At 42.0% G+C, this 26,289-nt stretch overlaps 1 protein-coding gene across 1 annotated transcript in view; it reads left to right on the top strand.

Moving 5' to 3' along the window:
* The window catches only part of FHIP1A (FHF complex subunit HOOK interacting protein 1A), a 432,446-nt gene that overhangs the window by 215,157 nt on the left and 191,000 nt on the right, over positions 1–26,289 (top strand). Inside the window, exons 5-6 of the mRNA XM_077279318.1 lie at positions 16,475–16,633; positions 20,461–20,547. Coding sequence (XP_077135433.1) covers positions 16,475–16,633; positions 20,461–20,547 — 246 coding nt within the window. The remainder of the gene's footprint in view (positions 1–16,474; positions 16,634–20,460; positions 20,548–26,289) is intronic.

The raw sequence follows: 26,289 nt of genomic DNA on the forward strand, positions 1-26,289 counted from the left end.
CTCCAGACCTGAACCCCATTGAAAACCTCTGGAATGTAATCAAGAGGAAGATGGATAGTCACAAGCCATCAAATAAAGAAGAACTGCTTACATTTTTGTACCAGGAGTGGCATACGGTCACCCAAAAGCAGTGTGAAAGACTGGTGGAAAGCATGTCAAGACGCATGAAAGCTGTGATTAAAAATCATGGTTATTCCACAAAAATTTTATTTCTGAACTCTTCCTGAGTTAAAACATTAGTATTGTTGTTTCTAAATGATTATGAACTTGCTTTTTTTTGCGTCATTTGAGGTCTGCAAGCCATGCATTTTTTTTGTTATTTTGACCATTTCTCATTTTCAGAAAATAAATAAAAAATGTATTGCTTGGAACTTCGTAGACATGTTGTCAGTAGTTTATAGAATAAAAGAACAATTTACATTTTACTCCAAAATCTAATATATAAAGTTGAGTGTATGTGTATGTATCGAGCCATGCACACTCAACATAGCCACACCCACTCCGCATAGCAGGCACAGGCCACATCTAGCTCCGTCGTGTCTAGAATGGAGTTGCTTCTGTGAGGCATAACGTCAATGGAAAGGGAAGAGCCTCACAGATAGAGATGTGAGGGGCAAAATTAGAGAAGTGAGGTGCTGCTGCAGTATGAGGCTCTGTATAGAGAAGAGTGAAGCGCTGCAGATGGAGGCTGTGTATAAGGCCACATTTACACTTTCAGTATTTGGTCAGTATTTTACCTCAGTATTTATAAGCCAAAACTACGAGTGGGAGAAAAATACAGAAGTGGTGACATGTTTCTAATATACTTTTCCCCTGATTGTTTTATTACAAGTTTTAGCTTACAAAAACTGAGGTAAAAATACTGCCCAAATAAAGTGTGAACGAGGTCTAATACAGGAGGAGATGACACACAGGTATATACTATATACAGGAGGAGATGACATACAGGTATATACTATATACAGGAGGAGATGACATACAGGTATATACTATATAAAGGAGGAGATGACATACAGGTGCATACTGTATACAGGAGGTGATGACACACAGGTGCATACTATATACAGGAGGAGTGTTATGACCTGGTGGTTAAGAGGCCACACTGATATGACCTGGTGGCTAAAACGCAACATGGGACGAGCTCTGAGGAGGTGATATCTCTACTGACCGCAGTTCCTAATCCTAACAACAACACTAGTAATAGCTGTGGGATGTTCCTGACTCTCCCTAGACACCTCGTCACAGCCTAAGAGCTAACTACCCCTAAAGTAGGAAATAGAAAGCTATCTTGCCTCAGAGAAAACCCCCAAAGGAAAGACAGCCCCCCACAAATATTGACTGTGAATGGAGAGGGAAATGACGTACACAGAAATGAAATCAGATTTCAGCAAAGGAGGCCAATACTAAACTTGATAGACAGAGAGAAAAGGATACTGTGCGGTCAGTATTAAAAACTACAAAATCCATGCAGAGTTTACAAAAATGAACTCCACACCGACTCACGGTGTGGAGGGGCAAATCTGCTGCCCCAGAGCTTCCAGCTAGCCTGAATATAACATAGTGACAAGCTGGACAAAAAGAGACATATTTGCAGAGCAATAGAGTCCAAACAAATGGACAAACAAGAACTAGCAAAAACTTATCTTTTGCTGACAAGGACAGGCCATATGAGAAATCCAAGGTGAGAACCAAATCCAACCAAGAACATTGACAGCTGTCATGAACTAAAGCCCAGAGCAGGTTTAAATAACAAACCCAGGCAAGGCGATCAGTGGAGGCAGCTGCTACAGCTACCTAAAGGAGCATCAGTTCCACTCGAAACCACCAGAGGGAGCCCAAGGGCAGAACTCACAAAAATACCATTAGCAACCACAGGAGGGAGCTCCAGAACGGAATTCACAACAGAGGAGATGACACAGGTATATACTATATACAGGAGAGATGACAAACAGGTATATGCTATATACAGAAGATGACATACAGGTATATACTATATACAGGGAAGAAGACAAACAGGTATATACTGAGGGGAAAATGAAAGGTGTGAGGTCAAAATGAGAGGTGTTAGGGAAAAAAATGAGAGGAGTGTTAGGGAAGAAAATGAGAGGAGTGAGGGGGAAAACGAGAGGAGTGAGATGGAAAACGAGAGGAGTGAGGGGGAAAACGAGAGCTGTGAGGGGGAAAATGAGAGATGTGATGGGAAAATGAGAGAAGTGAGGTGCTATAACTAACCACATTTAGTTACTATGCCCGGGCAATGCCGGGCTCTTCAGCTAGTATACCTATCAGGGCTCCTTTCCACTTGCGAGAAATACGTCCGTTTCTCGCAAGTGGAAACCAAGCTCTGGCGCCACCACTTGGGAGCGGAGCGTGCGGCTGCATAGCAACACATGGAGCCGCACACTCCGCTCCCAAGTGCCAGCGCCAGAGCTTGGTTTCCACATGCGAGACACGGACGTATTTCTCGCAAGTGGAAAAGAGCCCTTAAGAGAAAAATCAGACAAACTGAAAATTTTGCAGTGCTCTCTTAATTTTTGCCAGAGCTGTATGTTCCACTCATGGAGGAGATTTTAAAGGGAACCTGTCACCTGAATTTGGCGGGACCAGTTTTGGGTCATATGGGCGGGGTTTTCGGGTGTTTGATTCACCCTTTTCTTACCCGCTGGCTGCATGCTGGCTGCAATATTGGATTGAAGTTCATTCCCTATCCTCCGGAGTACACGCCAGCGCAAGGCAATATTGCCTTGTGCAGGTGTGTACTACGGAGGACACAACATGAACTTCAATCCAATATTGCGGCCAGCATGGAGCCAGCGGGTAAGGAAAGGGTGAATCAAACACCCCGCCTATATGACCCAAAACTGGTCCCGCCAAATTCAGGTGACAGGTTCCCTTTAAGGGCCTGAATGTGTGTTATATGTTTAGAGCCGCCCTTGTCTGCGGTGGAGAGATAATTCTTGGCAGCTTCATCGTTGATGGCTTGACAATATGCTTTTGTGTATACATGTGAAGCACTTGAAAGCAACAAGAATTAAATGCATATACATTGTTCATTCTCTCAAGGCTGTGACAGCAAAGTATGTTACGGGCTTTTTGACAAGAAAAGACTCCCAGTGAGCAGACTAGTACGTTGTACTTTAGTAAAAGGCATGCAAATTGTACATATTTGTAGATTTGATCAAAGACCAGAAGCTGTGAGCTCAAAAAGCAATTTAACTTTCTTGTTGATTTCCATAATGGACAGAAAAGATCTATGTAGTGGTTCATCAAAATATTAACAAAAAAAAAAAAAGACATGACAAGAAGCGGAGAACTGACATGAGCAAGTGTATCTGCAGGGGTCTTGTATCACTGTTAGGTTCCACACGCTGTGAGTCATGGCCTCAGTATAAGTTTGACAGTGACATTCAATTTACATGAAATAAGCATTATTGTAGATGGAGATTGTTAATTTACATAAAAGTGTATCATTATATTAAGTTTTTTAGGAATTCTTTAGTTTTTTTGCCCTGTTTTTTTGTTTTCACACGCTAACATTTACATACATAATTATTTCCTATTCCACAGTAGTTTGTTAGCTCAAGCTACGTTCACAATTGTGTTGTTGTGCGCAGCGTCAGCGACGCAACGCACAATGCATGCACAACGCAGTGTTTTGTGACGCATGCGTTCATTTTTTTTACGCCAAAAAACTGCATCATGCAGGGTTGTCTGCGCCCTGACAGTTGCGCCAAAAATGACGCATGCGTCACAAAACGCTAGACAACGCATGTCCATGCATCCCCCATGTTAAATATAGGGGCGCATGACGCATGCATCGCCGCGGCTGCGCCCGACGCAACGCGAATGTGAACGTAGCCTAAGAAGTTGAAATGATGAGTAGTTTCCTGAGCTAAAATAAAACTGCTACATAACAAAAACAAATCACCTTTGCAAAAATTCTTGTTTAAAACTATCCTAACATTGTGTGTATACAACCAGGGCTGCACTCGTCCGGTGCAAAAGTAGCGATTGCATCCAGGCCCTCATGCTAGAAAGTTACACAAAAGAGACCTGTAAAATAAAATGCACATAGAGGTCCGGTCACAGATTTTGAATTGAAATCCGTGAACTTCAAAAATTCTGCCTCATTCGTGATAAATTGCAAAAAAAAAAACTGTGAAGTGAAGTCATATGTGATTCCCTTTAATCTGCAACCTCTTCTTCCTCACTTGCAAACCTAGGAGAGGAGACTGATACGATCACACATAGAGGCTTATCTGTAGTCTTTTACAGTTGAGACATAAATGTCAGTCAGTCCAAATAGGAGCAGTTATAGGAGCAGTTATACAGAAAATGTTTTAAAACAAAAATTTTTGCTAAGTTGTTTCATTTTTGTATTTTTAATACATTGGGCGCTACAAGCAAACATATACAGACACCCTTGTCCTGATTTATTAATTATTTGCTGTCAAAATGAAGTCACTTTCTAAATAGTATTCATAATTGTTTTTTCTAAAATGTTGTTGCTCTGGAGTCTGTGCAACTCCTTCACTTAGCTGATTGCCCTGCTGCTTCTGTCAAAGATCTGCCTGTGATGGCTTTCTCTGTTCTCCTTCTTCCCATCCATCAGTAGTAGAGCCACAGGAAGGGGGCAGATGTTATTCTTTGTAGATAGGGAAAAGTGTCCAAATTCTCGTGAAAAGTGTGAATCTGACATACTGTGTAAGGCCAGTCTCACACGTCCAGATAATTCCGGTACCGGAAAAAATCGGTACCGGAGTCATCCGTGTCCGTGAGCTCACGTAGGCCATCCGTGTGGCACACGTGCGGCAGCCGTGTGCCGCCTGGGTACCACACGGACCGTGCAGGAGAGACAGCGCTAAAGTTTAGCGCTGTCCCCTGCATCGTGCTGAAGCCGCGATTCATATCTTCTGTGCAGCAGCGTTTGCTGTAAAGAAGATATGAATAATCCATTTTTTTAGTGGTATTTCGTGTTTAAAATAAAGCTCCATGTCCCCACCCCCTGTGCGCCCCCCCGCTGTTCTGAAAATACCCGCCTCCCTCGTTGGCTGTCGCTGCTTCCTGTCCTGGCCGCACCTTCTACTGTATGCGGTCACGTGGGGCCGCCGATTACAGTCATGAATATGCGGCTCCACCTCCCATAGGGGTGGAACCGCATATTCATTACTGTAAATGAGCGGCCCCATGTGACCGCATACAGGAGAAGCTGCGGCCAGGACAGGAAGCAGCGACAGCCAACGAGGGAGGCGCTAAGGGGGGTATTGGTACGTCTGATGGCACTGAAGGAGTTCACCTGACCAGGTATCACAGACACCAATACACTTCACAGTCTGGCCCCCAGGGGGAGCTAAGGGTGCTATGTATTAGGCCACTCCTCACAGTCTGGTAAAACTGGGGGTTAGATAGGAAGTTAGGGAGAAGCTGACTGGGTTGGAACCAGGCAACATCCTGTGGCAGAGGGTGTTGCAGGGGAAGATTCAGGGGGGTCCATGTCAGGGGTGGGATCCTGACAGAGACCTAGCAAACAGAAAAGAACGTTACGGGACCGTGCCTGCATTTCATTGCGGCGGTACCCCAAGAAAGGACAAGAAGCGAGGTTTATTGTGAAGAGAAACGAGATCAATGCAACAAGGAGATAACACCAGTAGGAGTCGTGCTGTAAGACGAGGCAACATCCTACTGAGGCACATAGCCGGTGGCTGGAAACACCGAGGAAGTATTGAGCTCCAGGCCTTACTTCAAACCTACGGCAGGACAGTCAGTTATAGGCGGGCTGTCTCACCCAAAATCACCTAAGCAGACATAGGGGGCAACAGTTGGAGAGGGGCGACTCTAGGGTCCCGGAAGACCTCCAGGCCTACCCGTCATACGGGTGCGTCCTAGCCATATCATCTGGGGGACGAAGAAGAACATCAGAATCAATTGTGAGGGAACTTAAGAAACAGACGCAACAGTTGTGAGGACTATCCCGTGGTGCTAAGCAGGGAAGGACTACAACACACAAGCGCTAGAAGGTAGGCACAGATTTCCACCTGCAAAGGGAACTCTGGAGGTGCCATCAGACTGGCCGGTCTCAAACAGCCCTGTTAACCGTATTCCGGATTGAGGATCCTGAAGCCTTCAGTAAAGAGGTAAAGAGACTTCAACCCGGTGTCCTCGTTATTCATCGCGACCTGCACCACACCACAACATCGTCACTCTCCGCTTTCACTGGACGCCCCTCAGCAGGGTCACGGGCCGGGTCTAGCCACCGTGACAACCCCAGAACCGAGACAGAGAGGCCCGGTACCGGGTACCCCTCGGCCCTGCGGCAGTGGGGGCGCTCCACTAGCTTTCACAGGAGGATCATAATGTCAGGCATGGGGGTCTTCAGCAGATTCTCATCTGTGATAATAGACCATCGAAGCTCCTCCTATCACGTCACAGGCATACCGATGGGTGGTGGAATGCTGCGCCCCCTACTGATGTGTGTTAAATGCCAATGTCAGAGATTGACAGTGGGACTTAAAAGTTTAGCAGCCATGGGCCAATCTCCTCTTCACTCCACTTATGGCTGTTAGAGGCATCTGATTGAAACAGCCATGATGTGTCAGGAAAAATGCGGGCTCAGTGTGTGATGTACTGGTAAATCATATGTTAGTAAGGGGTTAACCAAGATTCAGGCCTCTTTTGAGTATCAGCATCAGCCTGTTTATTACACCAAGTGTCGAGGATATCCTGAGACTGACATACCGTAACTCTGAATCTTTACCTGACAGATGATAAATGCGGCACTATCTCTAGGAACATGTATCAGACAGTCATTGAATAATTCTAGCCATGTATGTTTGATTCTGAAAGTGCTTTGGTGTTTCTGAGAAAAACATACTTTTCAAGTTGCTGTGGACTAAGTCACTTGGGAGATTGTTCGAAAAGACAGGTCACCGGTGGCTCCTCCACCATTCCATGAGTGACAGGTATCTCACTGTGTTTTGTGCATAGGGAGAGACTTGTCACTCAAGGGAAGCGGGCAAGGAGGAGCTGCCATGTACTCGCCTGTCCGACTAGTCCTCCGCGTGGCATGGCCCCCTATGGCTTTTTAATATTTAATGGACTCAGTGGTGTTTCAGAGTCAAACATACCTGGCTGAAATCCTGCAGCCAGATTCTGATAAATGTTGCCCGTGGTTTGAGCTGCGTGTATCAGCTCTCACGTTGAACGATAGGTGATAACTTGAAGATCACTGGTGATAAAACAGTGGGAACCCTACCAATCCTGAGGACAGGGCTGTGAAAATATTCCACCAGAAAGAACAATGGTCACACAGGATCTATTCATTGCTTATAAATAAGCACATATAACTATTGGCTTTCTCTTGTAGACCTGTACATAATGAATAGAGTAGTGTTGCTACTGCTCCAGTCTGGTGGTGATAATTTTTAAAGATGGCAATAACCCTTTCATGAAATATACAGTAGGTTGGCCTAAGAGCATGACTTTGAATTCATCTCATGTCACTTATCAAAGTAAGATTATTCCTTTGCTAAAATATATTGGAAAAAATATTATTTTTATTTCCTCTTTATGCTGGAATGTGCAAATGAATACTTACTGTAAGTGAGAGAACTGCTCTCCAGTCTTTCAATTCGTAAGTATTAATTAGGAAAATATGAATACTGACCTTTATTATAATTAAATGCACCTATAACATTAGGTACATCAAACTGCAAATCAGCAAAGAGACTATTATAGTTTCAGATTAATATTAAATATGCTATACTTCAAACTGATATCTACATTTTCATTGCCGCTCTATGTAATTACTTACATAGAAGTTAACCATCCCAGCAGTTTATTATATTGCTTGCAATTTTCTTGCATAAGTTACTTGGAATTTTTGTCCTTGGCAGTGGATCATTGGCTGCTTATAAGGGAAATGCGTTGTCTGCAACCCTGAAAAATGAATATGTTGTGCCAGACAATAATGGAAAGTTCTATACCATTTTATACTTAGGCAGCAATCAGTCTCATAAAATGAAGCCTGATCTTCCTGGAATATAGAGGGCACTAGCGAAAAGGCTGATTTTACATAGTGATAGTGTTGACATTTGAAGCAATATATCTACATAGATTATATGACTGGTTTAGTAATCATCTAGTTTTCTAGAACACGACAAAGTGATATTATAACTAAATTAAATAAAACTGTGATCTTTGTAGCCACATAAAAATCTACCTACAATATTCAATCAACTTTTCATGAGATACACTCTGTCTGGAAGCATTGGTGAAGATTTACTATTATGAGTGAGCCTTGAATGTGATTTAAAATCTACACGGGAGGACAAAGTTTAGTTGAAAAGAGGTGTAAATTACAATACAATGGATTTCAATAAAAGAAGTCTGGACCACAATCGAACACCTTTTGAATTAAGTGGTAAATTGATTGCCACTTATCTAAGGGTACTGTCACACTCTGTAACTTTCCAAGGATCACGACCAGTGATACGACCTGGCCGTGATCGTTGGAAAGTCGTTGTGTGGTCGCTGGGGAGCTGTCACACAGACCGCTCTCCAGCGACCAACAATGCCGAAGGCCCCGGGTAACCAGGGTAAACATCGGGTTACTAAGCGCAGGGCCGCGCTTAGTAACCCGATGTTTACCCTGGTTACCATCGTAAAAGTAAAAAAAAACAAACAGTACATACTCACATTCCGGTGTCCGTCAGGTCCCTTGCCGTCTGCTTCCCGCTCTGACTGAGTGCCGCCGTAAAGTGAAAGCAGAGCACAGCGGTGACGTCACCGCTGTGCTCTGCTCTTACTTTACGGCCGGCAGTGTGTCACACACACTGATCCAACGATGACAGCGGGAGATCCAGCGACGAAAGAAAGTTCCAAACGATCTGCTACGACGTACGATTCTCAGCAGGGTCCCTGATCGCTGCTGCGTGTCAGACACAGCGATATCGTATGGATATCTCTGGAACGTCACGGATCGTACCGTCGTAGCGACAAAAGTGCACTGTGTGACAGTACCCTAACATTGGAACTTATCTAACATCTAACGTATCTACTTATCTAACCAGTGACAAATTTCACTTCTGCTTTTGAATGGACAATTGTTAAGTCAACTGTACACCAACGCAGTAGAAATATTGTTATAAGACCAGGATATTATAACGAGTGACCAGCTTCATATATATATGCACGTAGGGATAAAATTATTGTCCATACAAAACCTGTCAGATAAACATTTGTTCAGCCAACAGCTATTCCTCTCGAATCACCACTCATGCACATGCACGCTGGGTTCATCTTTATCTGAACACGGTGTGTTTTCAATGAGGATAAAGCAGCTACAAGACACCACTGATGTAGACACATTTTCACTACAAAAAAGCATCTAGATTGACATTCAGAATTCCAGATCTTTCTTTCCACTGAGATCATGTGTGGAGAGGTAGATTAGGGAGGACTCCATACACATTAGGACCATCCACTACTTTTAGGCGCTCGCTCAAAACACATTTGTTCAGAGCAGCCTACCACGTTCACTAATCAAAGTCATTTTATGTGTTTGTGTGTGTAGCCCATTTACTATCTCCATCTATCCCCCACCCCCTGAAGATGGCTGGACCATCATTGTAAATACATCATTGTAAATACACACCTGTACTTTATATCTCCCCCACCTCATTGTAGATTGTAAGCTCTCACAAGAAGGGGCGGCTTATTGTGCTTTAATTATTGTATTGCTAACGTTGTTACTTATGACTGTTGTCTTTGAAAGTGTTAAACTGTAAAGCGCTGCGGAATATGTTGGCGCTATATAAATAAAGATTATTATTATTATTATACACATGAGATTGACAGCCAGTACTTTGTTTCCAACTTTTCTCAAATTTGCAGTAATATGTGTGGCCCTAATTAGATGTTCAATATAATTCTGTTGTATACCCTTGACTTTGTTGTGGTATTAGCATGTTGACTTTGGAAATTGGGGATTCAAGCCACCATACATATTAGGCAAATGTCATCCAAACCAACTGAATTTGGTGGGACCTATAAACTATGCAACTTTTATTGGCACTTCCTAACATGAGAGGAGAGGAGGATTGGGTAATTTAAATGTAAATGCCCGATCCTTTGTTTTCAGGGAAGATAAGTTGCTGCTGGAAGTGTGTGGTAGGGACTAAAGCTGGCCATACACATTAGATGGATGTCGGCCGAACGATGCTTCGACCAATCATTCTACCGACAGCTATCTCTGCTGACTCTCCCATACCCAGGAATGGTCTTCGACAGAGCACTCCTGTTTTCTCTGTGAGAAAGCCACAGGCTGACACATTGGCTGGCGGCTTATGTCAGGGAGAACAATGATATCAGCAGTCTGGTTGTGATCAACATCAGTTAGTTGGCGCTTCCATACACATTAGACCGTTGACCGAATCCGTCGATATCGTCGGGTTAGGGTGAAATCAGTCTAATGCTTATCTGGCCTTTACTCTCCTTTTTTCATTAACAGCACCCAAATGCTCAGCTAAATCATTCATATGTATGGTAGTAATTGGGAGAGATAGTTGTCAGACAAATGAGCGCTATTTATGGGCACCTTTAGTTTAAGCACACTCAATATAATACACACCACATGGATATGCTTGTGAACTGCTCCATTTATTAATTACCATTTCACACATAAAGGTGTTAGTTTACATTGCTGAATTATTAGATTTGTCTTTGAAATAGTAGCAAATAGTGCTGGTTATTTTGGCATCCTAGTGCTGTTTGATTTATTTTTCACAGACCCATAGATTTTCATTGCAGAGTTTGAGCCAACAGTCAGATCAATATCAGCCATTGACCACTTGGTCTGCAAAATACCGCGGACACCAGAATAGCCCCATAAATTGTCATAGGTATAAGTGCTATCTAAGCAGAAACAAATAGCATTTGTACATGAAAAACTGGTGAGTGACTGAGCTCTTACTCTGATGACAGCTTTACATCCTTTTGGCATTCTCCGATGCAGCTTATCAGGTAACACCTGGAATGACTTTCAATGAACAGTTATGCTGTTTCCAGAATTCATGTTTGGAATAACTAGACTTCATACAGTGTTTGTGACCATCAGGTGTGTTTTATAGCGGCAGTGCATTACAGTGCTGCACCCTATTCCACAACTTTTCTTAACCAGAATTTGGTAAGAACCATTGAACTAAGTAAAGATAAATCACAATTTATTAATACTTTAAGATATGAAGGTCAGTCAGTCCAGAAATTTGCTAGAACCTTGAAGGTATCCTCATCCCATCAATTGTTATAATGAAATTTACTCTCATGAGGACTGCTGCAATAAAGAAAATCAAGAATTATCTCTCCTCCAGAACATTAGCTAATCAGAGTTGCCATCCTAAGAAACCCCAAATTGATAGCATCAAAGAAATTACTCAAAATGCTAGATTTTTAATCCCAACCACCACATCTTAGACGTTGAAAAGGTTAGCAGATGGTTTCTGCATGTGTGGTGCCCACCATGGAGCATGGAGGAGGGTGTGTGATAGTATTGAGGTGTTTTGCTTTGGACACTGTTGGTGACTTATTTAAAATTCATGTCACACTTACTCAGCATGACTACCACAGCATTCTGCAATGACATGCCATCCCATCTGGTTTGAACTTTCATGGGATCATCATTTGTGCTGCAACAAAATAGTGACCCAAAATACACCTCTAGGTTTTGTAAGGGATATGAAGAAATTCAAGAAGAAGAGGGATGGAGTGCTGGTTTATGATGAGTCAAACCACCCAGTGAAGACAAAGCAGCTAACAAGTGATCAGCACCTTTGGGAACTCCTTCAAGACTGTTGGACAGCAATTTCAGGTGACTATCTGATGAAGCTGCTTAAGACAATTCCAGGGGGTATAAAGCTGTCATCAGAGTAAAAGAGGGGTTTTATGTTTCCATATGTGTCAGTTTGTGGTTTTGCTGCCTTCAGTCTGAATCTATAATGTGCTCATCCTAATAAGAAAGAAAACTGTTGCATGAACAAATGTGTTCAAACTTTTATGTCATGCAACTGTGACCATAAAAATAAGCAAGCCAACTAAACAGTGGTACTCAATTATTATGTGCTAATATTTCCAGCTTTTGTTGAGTCTCACTATTGTTTGTCGAGTATCTATAGCATTCTGTAGTTAAATCTAATCTAATCACCTTAAATTAAGTAATTTACCCCCTTTTTACTATTTTTTTTAAATATGTGGTTACATCTTTGTGACTAAGTGCTATATCCTTGGTAAGAAATAAGTGTTGTATTACATTCTGCTCTGTCCAGACATTTCAGATTGGTCATGCACTATTCCATTCACAATGCACATTACACTGAGCTGATCAAGAAAGCCTTGAAGATCCGAGTTGATCCTTATATTTCTGATATATGCCAAGATATAACATAATATGCAGTAACATTCTATGAGAAGGGCTGTATTTAAAATTCTAAAAAAAAGAGTCACACACCAAGCAGCCTTTTTTGTATAGTTACGGTTGCACTCATCAGTTTTGTGTATGTTTTTTACTGTATTTGTTAAAGGGAAAAGGGGTTTTGTTGAAAATATTTTATGTTTTTTAACCCTTTAATCAATATTTAAAAAAAAAATGTTTAGCACTGGGGGATTTGATCATGCAATTTCCTGATTGCTGATATATTACATGGCAATACCTATATATTACAATGCGTCAAGCATCAGACGTAGAATGCATGCATTGTAATTTCTTATTATATACTGATAATCAAAATTTTAAGGGATATTTTCGATAATCACTATATATTAAAAGATTAAAAGATAGTGAAAATAATACTTGCACACTTTTGTTAGTTCCTCCATCGTTCTTTCACCATTGATCTTTTACCTGTCCTACAGTGATTACATGAAGCAAATGTGCATAAATAATACTGTAAAGCACTGCGTAATATGTTAGCGCTATATAAAAATAAAGATTATTATTATATACTAGATGGTGGCCCGATTCTAACGCATCGGGTATTCTAGAATATGCATGCCCACGTAGTATATTGCCCAGCGACGTAGTATATTGCCCAGCCATGTAGTATATAGCCCAGCCACGTAGTATATTGCCCAGCCATGTAGTATATAGTCCAGCCACGTAGTATATAGCTCAGTCACGTAGTATATTGCCCAGCCATGTAGTATATAGCCCAGCCACATAGCCCAGCCATGTAGTATATTGCCCAGCCATGTAGTATATTGCCCAGCGACGTAGTATACTGCCTAGTGATGTAGTATATTGCCCAGTGACGCAGTATATTGCCCAGTGACATAGTATATTGCCCAGTGACGTAGTATATTGCCCAGTGACATAGTATATTGCCCAGCCATGTAGTATATTGCCCAGCCACGTAGTATATAGCCCAGCCACGTAGTATATTGCCCAGTGACGTAGTATATTGCACAGCGACGTAGTATATTGCCCAGCCACGTAGTATATTACCCAGCCACGTATGTCACAGGTTAAAAAATAAAAAATAAACATACTCACCTTCCTATCCGAGGGCCCCTTGTAGTTCTAACATACTTGTCATACTTGTAGTTCTGTCGCCTGTGCTCAGTACAGACGGCAGCTTCCGGTCCCAGGGTGTGATGACGTTGCGGTCACATGACCATGACATCATGGCAGGTCCTGCTCATGCAGGCGCGCAGGGCCTGTGATGACATCGCGGTCACATGACCATGACGTCATGGCAGGTCCTTCTGCCATACGATCCTTGCTAACGGAACCTGCCGCTTGCACAGAGCGGTTACCAAAGGGTGACGAGGAGCGGGAAAGGCGGCGGAAGATGAGTATATAATGATTTTTTTTTTTTAATTATTTTTAACATTAGATCCTTTTACTATTGACGCTGCATAGGCAGTGTCAATAGTAAAAACTTGGTCACACAGGGTTAATAGCGGCGGTAACGGAGTGAGTTACCCGCGGCATAACGCGGTCCGTTACCGCCGGCATTAACCCTGTGTGAGCCATGACTGCGGCGAGTATGGAGCGGCCGCCTGGCACTGCCTGCAGGGGAGTAGTGAGGAACTAATAGGACTGTGCCCGTCGCTGATTGGTCGCGGCAGCCATGACAGGCAGCTGTCGAGACTCGAGACCAATCAGCGAATGAATAACCGTGACGGAAGTTGCCGACAGAAGGACAGACAGAAAGACGGACGTACCCCTTAGACAATTATATATATAGAAGTACAGGACAAGTAAAAGAACGTTGGAGACCATGGATGTGTTTAAAAAAATGGTCCTGTTTTGAGAAAGTGCCCGTGTTATGTACTGTGTAATGGCTGTGTCTGATCCAGCAGGAACATGGTCTGATCATACCACAGCTCCTGGGCAGGGAAGGACGCAAAAGAGTATACAGACAGGACAGCAGGGGATCACAGATGATACTTTTTGCAAGATAAAACATTTCTTGCCTGTTTTTAAGCAATGTTTTACCTCAAAGAAGAATCATCTGCGATTCCCTGTAATATCTGTACACTCTCCAATGTGTTCTCCCATGGCCAGGAGCTGTGGTATGATCAGAACATGTCACTGTATGGTCAGACACAGACATTGCACAGTACACAGTACGGGCACATTTATAAGATTATCTCAGCACAGGAACATTTTATTTAAACACATCCGACAACAATTGTACAAATTATTGTTATTAAAAGATTTGTTAATTAATGGTCGCATGTTATATATTTGATTCAGGTTGTGTAATACTTGATCATTGTGGCGCTGTGTGCTGAATAATGTTGTAAGTTGTGTTACCCTTGATTGTTGTGGGATAGCTGTATATAACATATTTTTTGGATTATTTTTTGGATTATATTCGGAAAATGGGGGTATGTCTTATAATACAAATGTAGCTTACCTGGGGGGGTGCTGCGGTGGAGCGTGGTGCCAGCATTCAGAGTCGCTTCTGCAGGAAGCAGGTCACCGGAGATGGCACATGCGCAGATTGAGATTTTGGCTCCCGAGATCTCCTCTCCTGAGATCTCAATCTGTGCATGCGTCATCTCCGACGGCCATTTTCCTAAAGTCCAACTCAGTGAAAAGCATGGAAAGTGTGGGGACTCCCATTTTGTAAAAGCCTGGGTCCTGTCACAGCCTCGCACTGTCGAACACCCCCTTCTCTCAGCCCGAGGCTGCAGCATCGCCCCACTTCTGCCTCCACCACCAGCTTTCTGCAACAGCGATTCTGCCTCCTGGGACCCTGCTCCACCACAGCTGCTCCCCGGTAAGCTACCATTAAAATGGACTATAAGATGCACCACCATTTAAAGAAAAAATAAGTTCCTATTTTTTTCCCCAAAATTTGGGGTGCATCGTATGGTCCGGTGCGTCTTATAGTCCGCAAAATATGGTAATATCTGGGTGATGTATAATGATACAACTATAATAGCCCTATAATAGCCTATAATTCAGCCCTGCAACAATCGGCTGTGACATCTGATTCAGCATCATATAGTTTATGAACAGTTACAGATAGTCATAAGTGGTTAAAAAATACTTTAAAAAAGGCAACCAATATAGATGAATACAAAAGATATACCTTATATGGTAATTTCCTTCAGACAACTCTCTTTAAAATCTGTGGAGGGCATATACATTCTTAAAATGAATTGGTGTTTTCTTTGCTTTTTTACCATTTATATCTTGCACTACAACTTTGTCTCATAGTCAGTCTCTTGTACCTCTTTGGTACTTCTTGCCTAACTAGCAGCTGCAAGGGAATATACTCCTTCCACTTTCTTCAATCTCTACATTCGGTATCCTGGCTTTCAACTCATCCCTGGAATTGATTTAGTTTATTCTTGTATAATCCATGAAAGAACTTCATTTATTTTTGTTTTACTTATAAGTAATTGCTAGGGCTAACTAGAAAAAAACACTTAAAGAACCCATAAAGTGTGAGGCTCCCAACATGGGGAGGCTGGAACAAAATGTAGCAGTAGTTGAGACAATTTAATTTACCCTTATCCCTCTCCAGCAAACACAATGCCCAGCATTACTTGATCATCTGTGACCACGATTATAGACTTACACATTTGCTGTGATTTGCACTCGATCGTAGCTCACAGAGGGGCGAGCAGTTCTCCTTTTTTGAAGTGCTCCTTGAGAGATTATTGGTTCTGATTAGTGGACAAATGAGAAAAAAGCTCACTGTTGCTGCTCCACCAGTCAGCATTTGGTGATTATTTTTTATTTTTATCTTTATTTGTTATACATGTCCCCTTTCCTGGAAAAACTTTATTTTTACCATGAACAATAACAGAAAGAGTAAAAAAAAACATCCTAGTTTCCGATCAGCTTATGCCGCCTCCTTTAATCTGCCACCCTAGGCACTGGGCCTAGTGGTAAATATGGCACTGTCTTTGTGGCCATTTCTATATAAGAATATGTCTTTTTAGTGATGCTTTTCCTTGTCTACAGGTACTAGCGACAGGATTGAGTGGTCTCTATTCTTCTTTACCAACAAAGCTGGAAGATAAAGGAGAAGAATGGCATTGCCTTGTTAAAGAAGACTGGCTCCAGGTTCCTTCACTGATTCAGTTTATGAACTCTCTTGAATTCTGCAATGCAGTAATACAGGTTGGTAATACATTTATTAAAAAGCAGTATTGTATGAGTATTATACATAAAAATGTACCGGAACTCTTCATTGCCCTTGAGTTGTGTAAGTTTTTACATTGTTTTCATGGCATACATTTTCTTGTATTTGAATTGATTAAACTGTAAGTGCCTTAAAATTCAGATCATTTATAAGATAATTGTCGGGAAGTGTTTTCTCCATAAGAAATTTTTAGTTTAAAATGCTATTACTATTATTTTTACTGCCAGACAAGTCTCTTTTGGATTCAAAAGAACATTTGAAGGTTGCTGGGATATTAATGCTTCAGGGTTGAACTTGCATTCTCAAAAACTTTACTTCAAGTTTATTATGACTAAATTAACAGGGTATACCATCTATCCACTTTATTCTTTTACAATACTTTAATAGACAACTTTAACAAACAATGCTAAGCATTCAATATGTATAATATATATAAGTGTTAATATACACAGGACGTACAATGGATGTTTAACGTTTACGCACACTCCTGTTAAACTGTCAGGTTTTTGTTATGTAAAAAAAGCATACCAATAAGAATCACTTCAGATTTTCCTGACATTTTCTTAGCTGCATTTTACAACAAAAGCCATGGTCCGCAAATTGCTTACAACACACCAAAGGGATCTGTTATCAGTCAGGAGCAATGCTTAAAAAAACTTCCAAGGCCTTAGATATAACATGGAACACTATGAAGACTGTAATAAAGAAGTGGCTTACATTTGGCACAACAGTGACATCTAGAAATTAAATCAAAAATTGATGAAAAGACAAAAGGAATATTTGTAGATTGTGAGCCCTCGCGGGCAGGGTCCTCACTCCTCCTGTACCAGTTATGACTTGTATTGTTCAAGATTATTGTACTTGTTTTTATTATGTATACCCCTCCTCACTTGTAAAGCGCCATGGAATAAATGGCGCTATAACAATAAATAATAATAATAATTGGTCTGTGAAACAATTAAGAGGCTTATAACAACATTAAAAGAACTGCAAGAATTTCTTGCAAGTTCTGATTGTGCACTGCAAGCGACAACAATCTCTTGTATTCTTCATATGTCTGGTCTGTGGGGTAGGATGATAGGCTTTTCTTTCAAAAACATCTAAGCTCAGCTATGTATTGCCAAACCTTACATCAAGTCTGCCTAACGCATGTGGGAAAATGTGTTATGGTATGATGAGACAAAGGTTGAATTTATTGTCCATAATTCAAAAATGTATGTTTTGGTCAAAACAACACTGCTCATCACCAAAACAACATCATGCCCTCAATGATGCATGATGGCGGCTGCATTATACTTTTCTTTTTTCAATTGGTAATGTTTGCCCACTCTTCTTTCAAGTAGCGTTCCAAATCTGTCAAATTGCAAAAGCATCTCATGTACAGCCTTCTTCAGGTCATACCTCAAATTTTTCTTGGATTCCGGTCTAGGCTCTGGTTGGGCAATTCAAACACCTTGATCATCTTCTGGAAAAACATTATTTTGTTGCATAACCTTTTGAGAAAATCAGTGCAATTTCTATAATTTTCAAGAGACTTCTGCATCTATTTTAACCCACTTCTCATCAGCAAACTTCAAGCTGTCTCATGTTTGAAGTGAAGTGTGCTTTCTCCAGGCTGCAGGTTTCAGCTACTTCCACAGATGTTCAGTATGATTTAGAAGGCCACTTCAGTATAGTCCAATGCTTTGCTCTTAGGCATTCTTGCATGTTTTTAGCTGTTTTGGGTTTTTATCCTGTTGGAGGACTTAACGCCTGTGACTCAGACCAACCTTTCTGACACTGGGCACCACATATCACTCCAGGATGCCTTGATAGTTTTGAGATTTCATTGTACCCTGTACAGATTTAAGACACCCTGTGCCTGATGCGGCATAGCCTCCCCAAAACATAGCCTCCTCCATGTTTCATAGTAGGTACAATTTTATTTTCCTTGTATGCTTCATTTTTGCATCTGTGAACACAGCTGACATGAGGTGCCAAAATACACCAATTTTATCTCATCTCTTCAAATAACATTCTCCCTGAAGTTTTGTCGTTTCTCAGTATATGCATTTCAGCACATTCCAGTCCTGCTTTCTTATGATTTGCTTTCAAAAGTGGTGTCCTCTTCCGTCGTCCGAAAGTCCTGTTTGGCCAAGCCCGCAAGGGGTTGTGTGATCTGACAATGATGTGCCTTGACCTTGGATTTCACCTCTAATCTCTTTAGAAGTTGTTTTGGGCATTTTGGTTACCATTCATTTTATCCGTTTTTTCAATTTGTCATCAATTTTCCTTGTACACACCATGATATCAAACAACACTGACTGACTGACTCCTTTTAACCCTTCAAATCGGCAGACTTGACTGATTACAAGTTTGAAGACACCTGTTATGATAATTACAGAACACATCTTAGTTTAACTAGTACTTATGGTCACATTATTTTCTAGGGGTACCATCATTTTTGTCCAGGACATTTTCAGTATTTTTTTTTTAATTTTCCAGTTGAACCACAATTCAAAAGCAATGTCTCATTTACATTAGTTGATATTCAGTAAATTTCATTTGAAAATTACTTTTGTCCATTTCAAGTTATTTTAGTGACCACTGTTGGTTTTTCTTACTTCATCAGAAAGGCATCATCAATTTTGTCCATGTCTGTATATCATGGTACATACAGATAAAAAGTGTCCTTAAAGAACACAATAAAGTGTACTGACACGTGATTATGGGCTGAACATATTTCATATGTTACTTTTATTCTTCATTTGTCATTTAATTATTGTCTGCTTGAACCTTTGAAAACATTCCAAAATATATTAGTACTTCCAATCAATAGAATTTTGATACTAGAAAAAGTACTATAATGCTATAAGCACAAGTAGGAAAAGAGGTGCCGCATTTTCTGAACAAAATCCGCATCTCCTGGCAGAATCCGCAGCCGCTGATTTGCTGCGGTTTTTATGCGGATTTTGTGCGTTTTTTTGTGCAGAATTAATGCAGATTTTGTGCAGATTTTCTTTTTTTTTTTTTTTAACATGGAGGGGTGCAGAAACGCTGCAGATCCGCACAAAAGAAGTGACATGCACTTCTTTGAAATCCGCAGCAATTCCGCACTGATTTTTCTACACCATCAGCACAGCTTTTTTTTTTTATCCCATAGAGTTACATTGTCCTGTACATCAGAGTGCGGATCTGCAGCGTTTCTGAGCGGAAAAATCCAATGCGGATCCGCAGCAAATCCACATTGTGTGCACATAGCCTAAATGTTTCAGATATATCAGACCATATTGCATCCTAGATAATTAGCTCTTATTAATTGTTGCTATTCATAGCACAATATATGTGTGCTATGAAGAGTGTGCTCTTGTTTTATAGAAAATAATTGACTAATACAAAGAATGATTTGAGTTCATAATAAGCAGTAATAAGTAGACATTGTATCCAGCATTGTATAAGAAGGATCGTTACAAGTTTTCCTAATAGCTGTACATATCAGTATTAGTACTCGGTTTTTTAACAAATCTGCATGATAAGATGGCACTAATGTTCAGGTATATATCCTTATAGGTATAAGGTGTTTCCTAGTCACAAAGACTTTTTCTGTTGATGTTGAATGACATGAATGCTGTTTTCTGATTCTATTTGATAAGATGATCAGTAAGCAAAGTCACCTAAAGCAAAATGGGATCTTGGTCCTTACACATATTTCTGACTGCAATACCCATACATTTTAATGGTATACTGTAAGTGTTTGCCTTTGTTATCAATCATTCATCTGTTTTAGTAAAAAGATAGAGAGTAATATTAGAATTTCTGCTTTTAGGTTGCTCATCCCCTGATACGTGCTCAGCTGGTGGACTATATTTACAATGGCTTCCTGTTACCAGTTTTGGCTCCTGCATTGCACAAGGTCAGTTTAAAGATCTTAAAAATGTATATTCTTTTCATCCTACTATTGAAATCAGATGGGTTTTTACGCTTCAGGTGATCCCAGGAGCATGGGATCAGCAACTGGAGGTGAATAGGCAATAAAATACGGGCTCTCCAACATGGTCAATCCAATAAAACTGTTGGACAGTAAAGAGCAATGAATATATTTTTTAATTGTATGTTAAGTATAATGAATCATGAAAATTTGTAATATACTGTGCCTTTGTCAAAGGTGTATTCTCAAATTGTTGCTAGAGCAGCACACTGCTCTTCAGTTTCCTTAGTTCCAGGTTGCTAAGGGTCAGGCTTTTCTCCGTGAGTGATAGTTCTGGTCAGTATCTTCTCCTGCTACTATAGCACATTAACAGGCTTTCATTTTAATGAAGTTTACATGGTTATTACTATATTTACATATAGAAGTAACAGGGGATCTCACAAGCACACAGCTCAGAAATGTAAGCGCTGTGAGTTAGAAATCTGCTGTCGCATCTACCTATACTGGGGGATTGCAATTACCATATTTTTCGAATTATAAGACACACTTTTGTTCCCCCAAGTTTTGGGGGAAAGTGGGGGGTGCGTCTTATAATCCAAATCTGTGTGATGTGCTGTGCTGTAGAGGAGGGGGAGCAGCTCTGGAGTGGTGTCAGGGGGCTGGGGTGGGCTGCCTGCAGGCTGCAGAGACAACAGGAGGTCCTGTGCTCCCGCTCATTAGCCTCATGTAATATTCACTGCACCTGCTGTCCATCACCTTGGTGCTGAAGCTGCACGAGTTGATTCAAAGGGAAGCAGCGAATATTACATGTACCTGCAATCTCCCCCCTCCCATCATGGATATGGCCCCCTGGTCACTCTTATATTCGCAACTGAGGAACTGTGAGCATGGAACCATCATCAGAAGGTGAGTTAAGTGTTTGCTATTTTATCATGTGCCTGCCAGCAGTACAGGGGGGGCATGTGTCTGCCAGCAGCACAGGGGGGGCATGTGTCTGCCAGCAGCACAGGTGGGGAAGCATGAGTCTGCCAGCATTACAGGGGGCATGTGTCTGCCAGCAGTACAGGGGGGGCATGTGTCTGCCAGCAGCATGGAGGGGCATGTGTCTGCCAGCAGCACAGGGGGGCATGTGTCTGCCAGCAGCAGGGGGGGGCATGTGTCTGCCAGTAGCACAGGGGGCATATAGTGACCTGGGGGCTGTACCTGTCTGCAGCACAGGGGGCATATTGTGACTGGCAGCACAGGGGGGCATGTCCCTGCCAACACAGGGGGGCATATTGTGACCAGGGGGCATGTGCCTGCCAGCACAGGGGGGCATATAGTGACCCAGGGGGGCATGTGCCTGCCAGCACAGGGGGCATATAGTGACCCAGGGGGGCATGTGTCTGCCAGCACAGGGGGGCATATAGTGACCCAGGGGAGCATGTCTCTGCCAGCAGCACAGGGGGCATATAGTGAACCAGGGGGGCATGTGCCTGCCAGCAGCACAGGGGGGCATATAGTGAACCAGGGGGCATGTGCCTGCCAGCAGCACAGGGGGGGAATGTCCCTGCTAGCAGAACAAGGGTACATATTGTGACCAGGGGGGCATGTGCCTGCCAGCACGGGGGCATATAGTGACCCAGGGTGGGCATGTGCCTGCCAGCAGCACAGGGGGGCATATAGTGACCCAGGGGGGGCATGTGTCTGCCAGCAGCACTGGGGGGCATATAGTGACCAGAGGGGCATGTGTCTGACAGCAGCACAGGGGGGCATGTGCCAGCACAAGGATGGGGGTTATATAGATACTAGGATGAGGGACATATGATTTGTAAGACGGACACTGGAATTATAAGACAGACCCCCCATTTAACATAAAAAATTATTTTTTTCTCTTTTTCTTCACCAAATTTGGGGGTGCGTCTTATAATCAGGTGCGTCTTATAAAGCGAAAAATACAGTATGCAGGACTGTTAACAGAAGCTAGGTCAGGAGCTGACAGGAAGGGGGAGGTGAACAGCTTTCTAAATGCTGTATAGAAATCAATGATCTGGAGATGTCCGCCCAGTATTTCAGGAGTTAATTCCTTGAATTTACTGTGCATGCTCAGCCAAGCCCTGGTGGTCGGTCAATTTGACAAAAGGTGTACACTATGTAAGATAAAGGTTTACACAATTGGAGAATGAATGTAGGTAAAAATCAGCAAGTTTGCGACTGACTTTCGTTTTCTATGTTGTCTAACTGATACTACCATTTTCGTAACTTGATAATACACCTCATAAACCATTCATCAGCTAAGCACCTCTGGATTGAGGTCAATAAGGTAGCATAATGCAGTTTAGGGCATTTTGATTCTGTATTTTTATAAAGAAATGTATGTAAATGCAGCCAGAACTAACATGAAAAGCCTGCTTCCCCACAATAATCACCTACCACACAGAATTAATTACTTTAATTTTTAAAGGGAATCAGTCAAACAGATCCAGCTTCTCAAACTGTTTATATAGTCATGTTGTTTTCTGAAAGACAATGTTATCTTTGCCTTTTCTTAAGCAATATGACTGAAAAGTAGCTTTCTTATTCTTATTTCATATGAAAATGAGGCTTAAGTGCTCTGGTGGTGTCAAATACTTTTCAAGCCTCTGGCTCCCCATTTCTATTCCCTCGCCTACAAACTATTGCTGGTATCCAAGCCTAATGTGAAATTGGGTTGCCTGTCAGAGGCAACAGAACAAAGGACAGTCGGTACTGTGCCTATACATTGTAAATGTACTGTCTCATTTACTAGGGATAGATGGTCATTTAAATGCATTAAAATGGTGGTTCTTAAATTTTGCACTAATCATCTTATAGAACATATAGTATATTATGTGCTATACCCGAAAATTAACACTTGGGCGGAATATTTTTAGGAAAGCCCTGTCAATCAGCTGCTTTTAGCCAATCAGAATCGTATTCTTAGGCTGGTTTCACACTTGCGTTTTTGTCTGCATGCGTTTTAAAAAAAACCCGCATGTGTGAAAAACGCATGTAAACGCGGTAAAACGCATGCGTTTTTTAGACGCATGCGTTTTTATAGAAAAACACAAGAAAACACAAGAAAACACAAGAAAAAACAAGAAAACCCTAACCCTACCCCTACCCCTAACCCTAACCCTAAACGTGACTGAAATACGTGGCACTGAAATACGTGCAACTGAAATACGTGGTACTTAAATACGTGGCACTCAAATACGTGGCACGTGGCACTTAAATACGTGGCATGTGGCACTTAAATATGTGCCACGTGGCACTTAAATACGTGGCACGTGGCACTTTAATACGTGGCACGTGGCACTTTAATACGTGGCACGTGGCACTTAAATATGTGGCACGTGGCACTGAAATACGTGGCACGTGGCATACGTGGCACTGAAATACGTGGCACGTGGCATACGTGGCACTGAAATACGTGGCACGTGGCACTTAAATACGTGGCACGTGGCACTGAAATACGTGATACGTGGCACTTAAATACGTGGCAATATGACTGTCAGAAAATGTTCATTAAACGGTTAGGGGTTAGGTTAGGGGTAGAGTTAGGGTTAGGGTTTAGATCCCTTTATCACCTTGATGGTGGTGGGTGGCTTTTCAGTGTGTTTTCTGGTTTTTTTCTATAAAAACGCATGCGTTTTTAGCGCAAACAAACGCATGTGCTTAAAAACGCATGCGTTTACATAGACAGCAATGCATTTTTTTTGCCGCAAAAAAACGCATGCGTTTTTTCGCGGCAAAAAAACGCGCAAGAAAATACTGCAGGTAGCATTTTTGAAAATGAACGCATGCAGACAAAAAACGCATGCGTTTGAAAACGCGACCAAACGCATGTGCAAAAAAAACGCATGCGTTTTCAATGTTAAATATAGGGGAAAAAAACGCATGCGTTTTTTGTGCAAAAAACGCTGCAGACAAAAACGCAAGTGTGAAACCAGCCTTAGCAATGCTGATTGGTTGATTGGTTGACAGCAGCCAAGGCAATCTACATGTACATAGATTTCCTCCCAATTCCTTCAAGCTCCAAAATGTAATTTCAGCGAGATTCCAGGCAAAGTATATAACCACGAAACCTTAAATTATCATTCCTTATTGTGAGAATCCACGAGGTTAACCTTTAATGGGCCTCTTGCTTCTGCATCATCACACTAATGCTTAAAGGGAACCTGACATGCCCTCCAAACCACCAGCATGTGTACATTTACAGTATATACATGTATATATATCTGTATAACTCATTACCAAGTGGTTCAAAAAACTATTTTTAAATTCCATGTGCAATATACAAATAAGTTTCAGACTAATTGATGAGGCGTCGGTTTCCTCAGACTAGTCATCCCACTCGCCAGTTTATCACACCTCTGTGGGCGTGATAACATGATTTGTAAGAGTCGTCATCATCGCCACTAGGGTTGAGCGAAACGGGTCGGCCATTTTCAGAAGTCGCCGACTTTTGGCAAAGTCGGGTTTCATGAAACCTGACCCGACCGACCCCTGTGTGGGGTCGGCCATGAGGTCGGCGATCTTCTGAATCTGGTATCGGAATTCCGATACCGAGTTCCGATATGTTTGCGATATCGGAAATCGGTATCGGAATCCACATTTAAGTGTAAAATAAAGAATTAAAATAAAAAATATTGATATACTCACCTCTCCGGAGGCCCCTGGACATCGCCGCTGGTAACCGACAGCCTTCTTTGCTTAAAATTAGCGCGTTCAGGGCCTTAGATGACGTCACGGCTAGTGATTGGTCGCGTGCTGCTCATGTGATCGCCACGCGACCAATCACAAGCCGTGAGGTAATTCTCAGGTCCTAAATTCCTAATTCTAGGAATTTAGGACCTGAGAATTACGTCACGGCTTGTGATTGGTCGCGTGGCGGTCACATGGGCGGCCGCGACCAATCACAAGCCGTGACGTCATCTAAGGCCCTGAACGCGCTCATTCTTAGGAAGGAAGGCTGCTGGAAAGAAGCCGAGGGTGAGTATATTCCTATTAGGTCACAAGCCGTGACGTCATCTAAGGCCCTGAACGCGCTAATTTTAAGCAAAGAAGGCGTCGGAGAGGTGAGTATATCAATATTTTTTATTTTAATTCTTTATTTTACACATTAATATGGATCCCAGGGCCTGAAGGAGAGTTTCCTCTCCTTCAGACCCTGGGAACCATAGTATCCCATTGCACTGCATTGGGTTTCGTGTTTCGGCCGACCCCGACTTTTTTATAGGATCGGCCGATTTCACTCAACCCGACTTTTGAGAAAGTCGGGTTTCGTGAAACCCGACCCGATCCTATAAAAATAAAAGTCGCTCAACCCTAATCGCCACGTCTCTGAATATCAGGCGCAAACACGTGACTTTTTTGTTTCCAGGCTTCAGAGGCGCACTGTACATGTCCAGAAACAAAGAAGATGCCTGATGTCCACAGAAGAGCCGAAGATCAGTTGCAGACATTTCTGTAAGCTCTGTTCTTCTGACTTTGTACTTCTTCTTTGCTTCTGGATAAGTGCAGGGTGCCACTGAAGCAGGGAAGCGTACATCTGACTTCAGAAGTGCTCTGATGTGTAAGAAAGAAGTTTACCTGTGAAATTTGCAGATAGATAGCAAGGACGCTGGCTCTTGCAAACATGGTGATAAAATACCCCATCAACTAGTCGGAAACTTATTTGCATATTGAAAATGGAATTTAAAAGTAGTTTTTTTGTCACACATGGTA

This window comes from Ranitomeya variabilis, chromosome 1 (assembly GCF_051348905.1).
Source record: "Ranitomeya variabilis isolate aRanVar5 chromosome 1, aRanVar5.hap1, whole genome shotgun sequence".
Lineage (NCBI taxonomy): Eukaryota > Metazoa > Chordata > Amphibia > Anura > Dendrobatidae > Ranitomeya > Ranitomeya variabilis.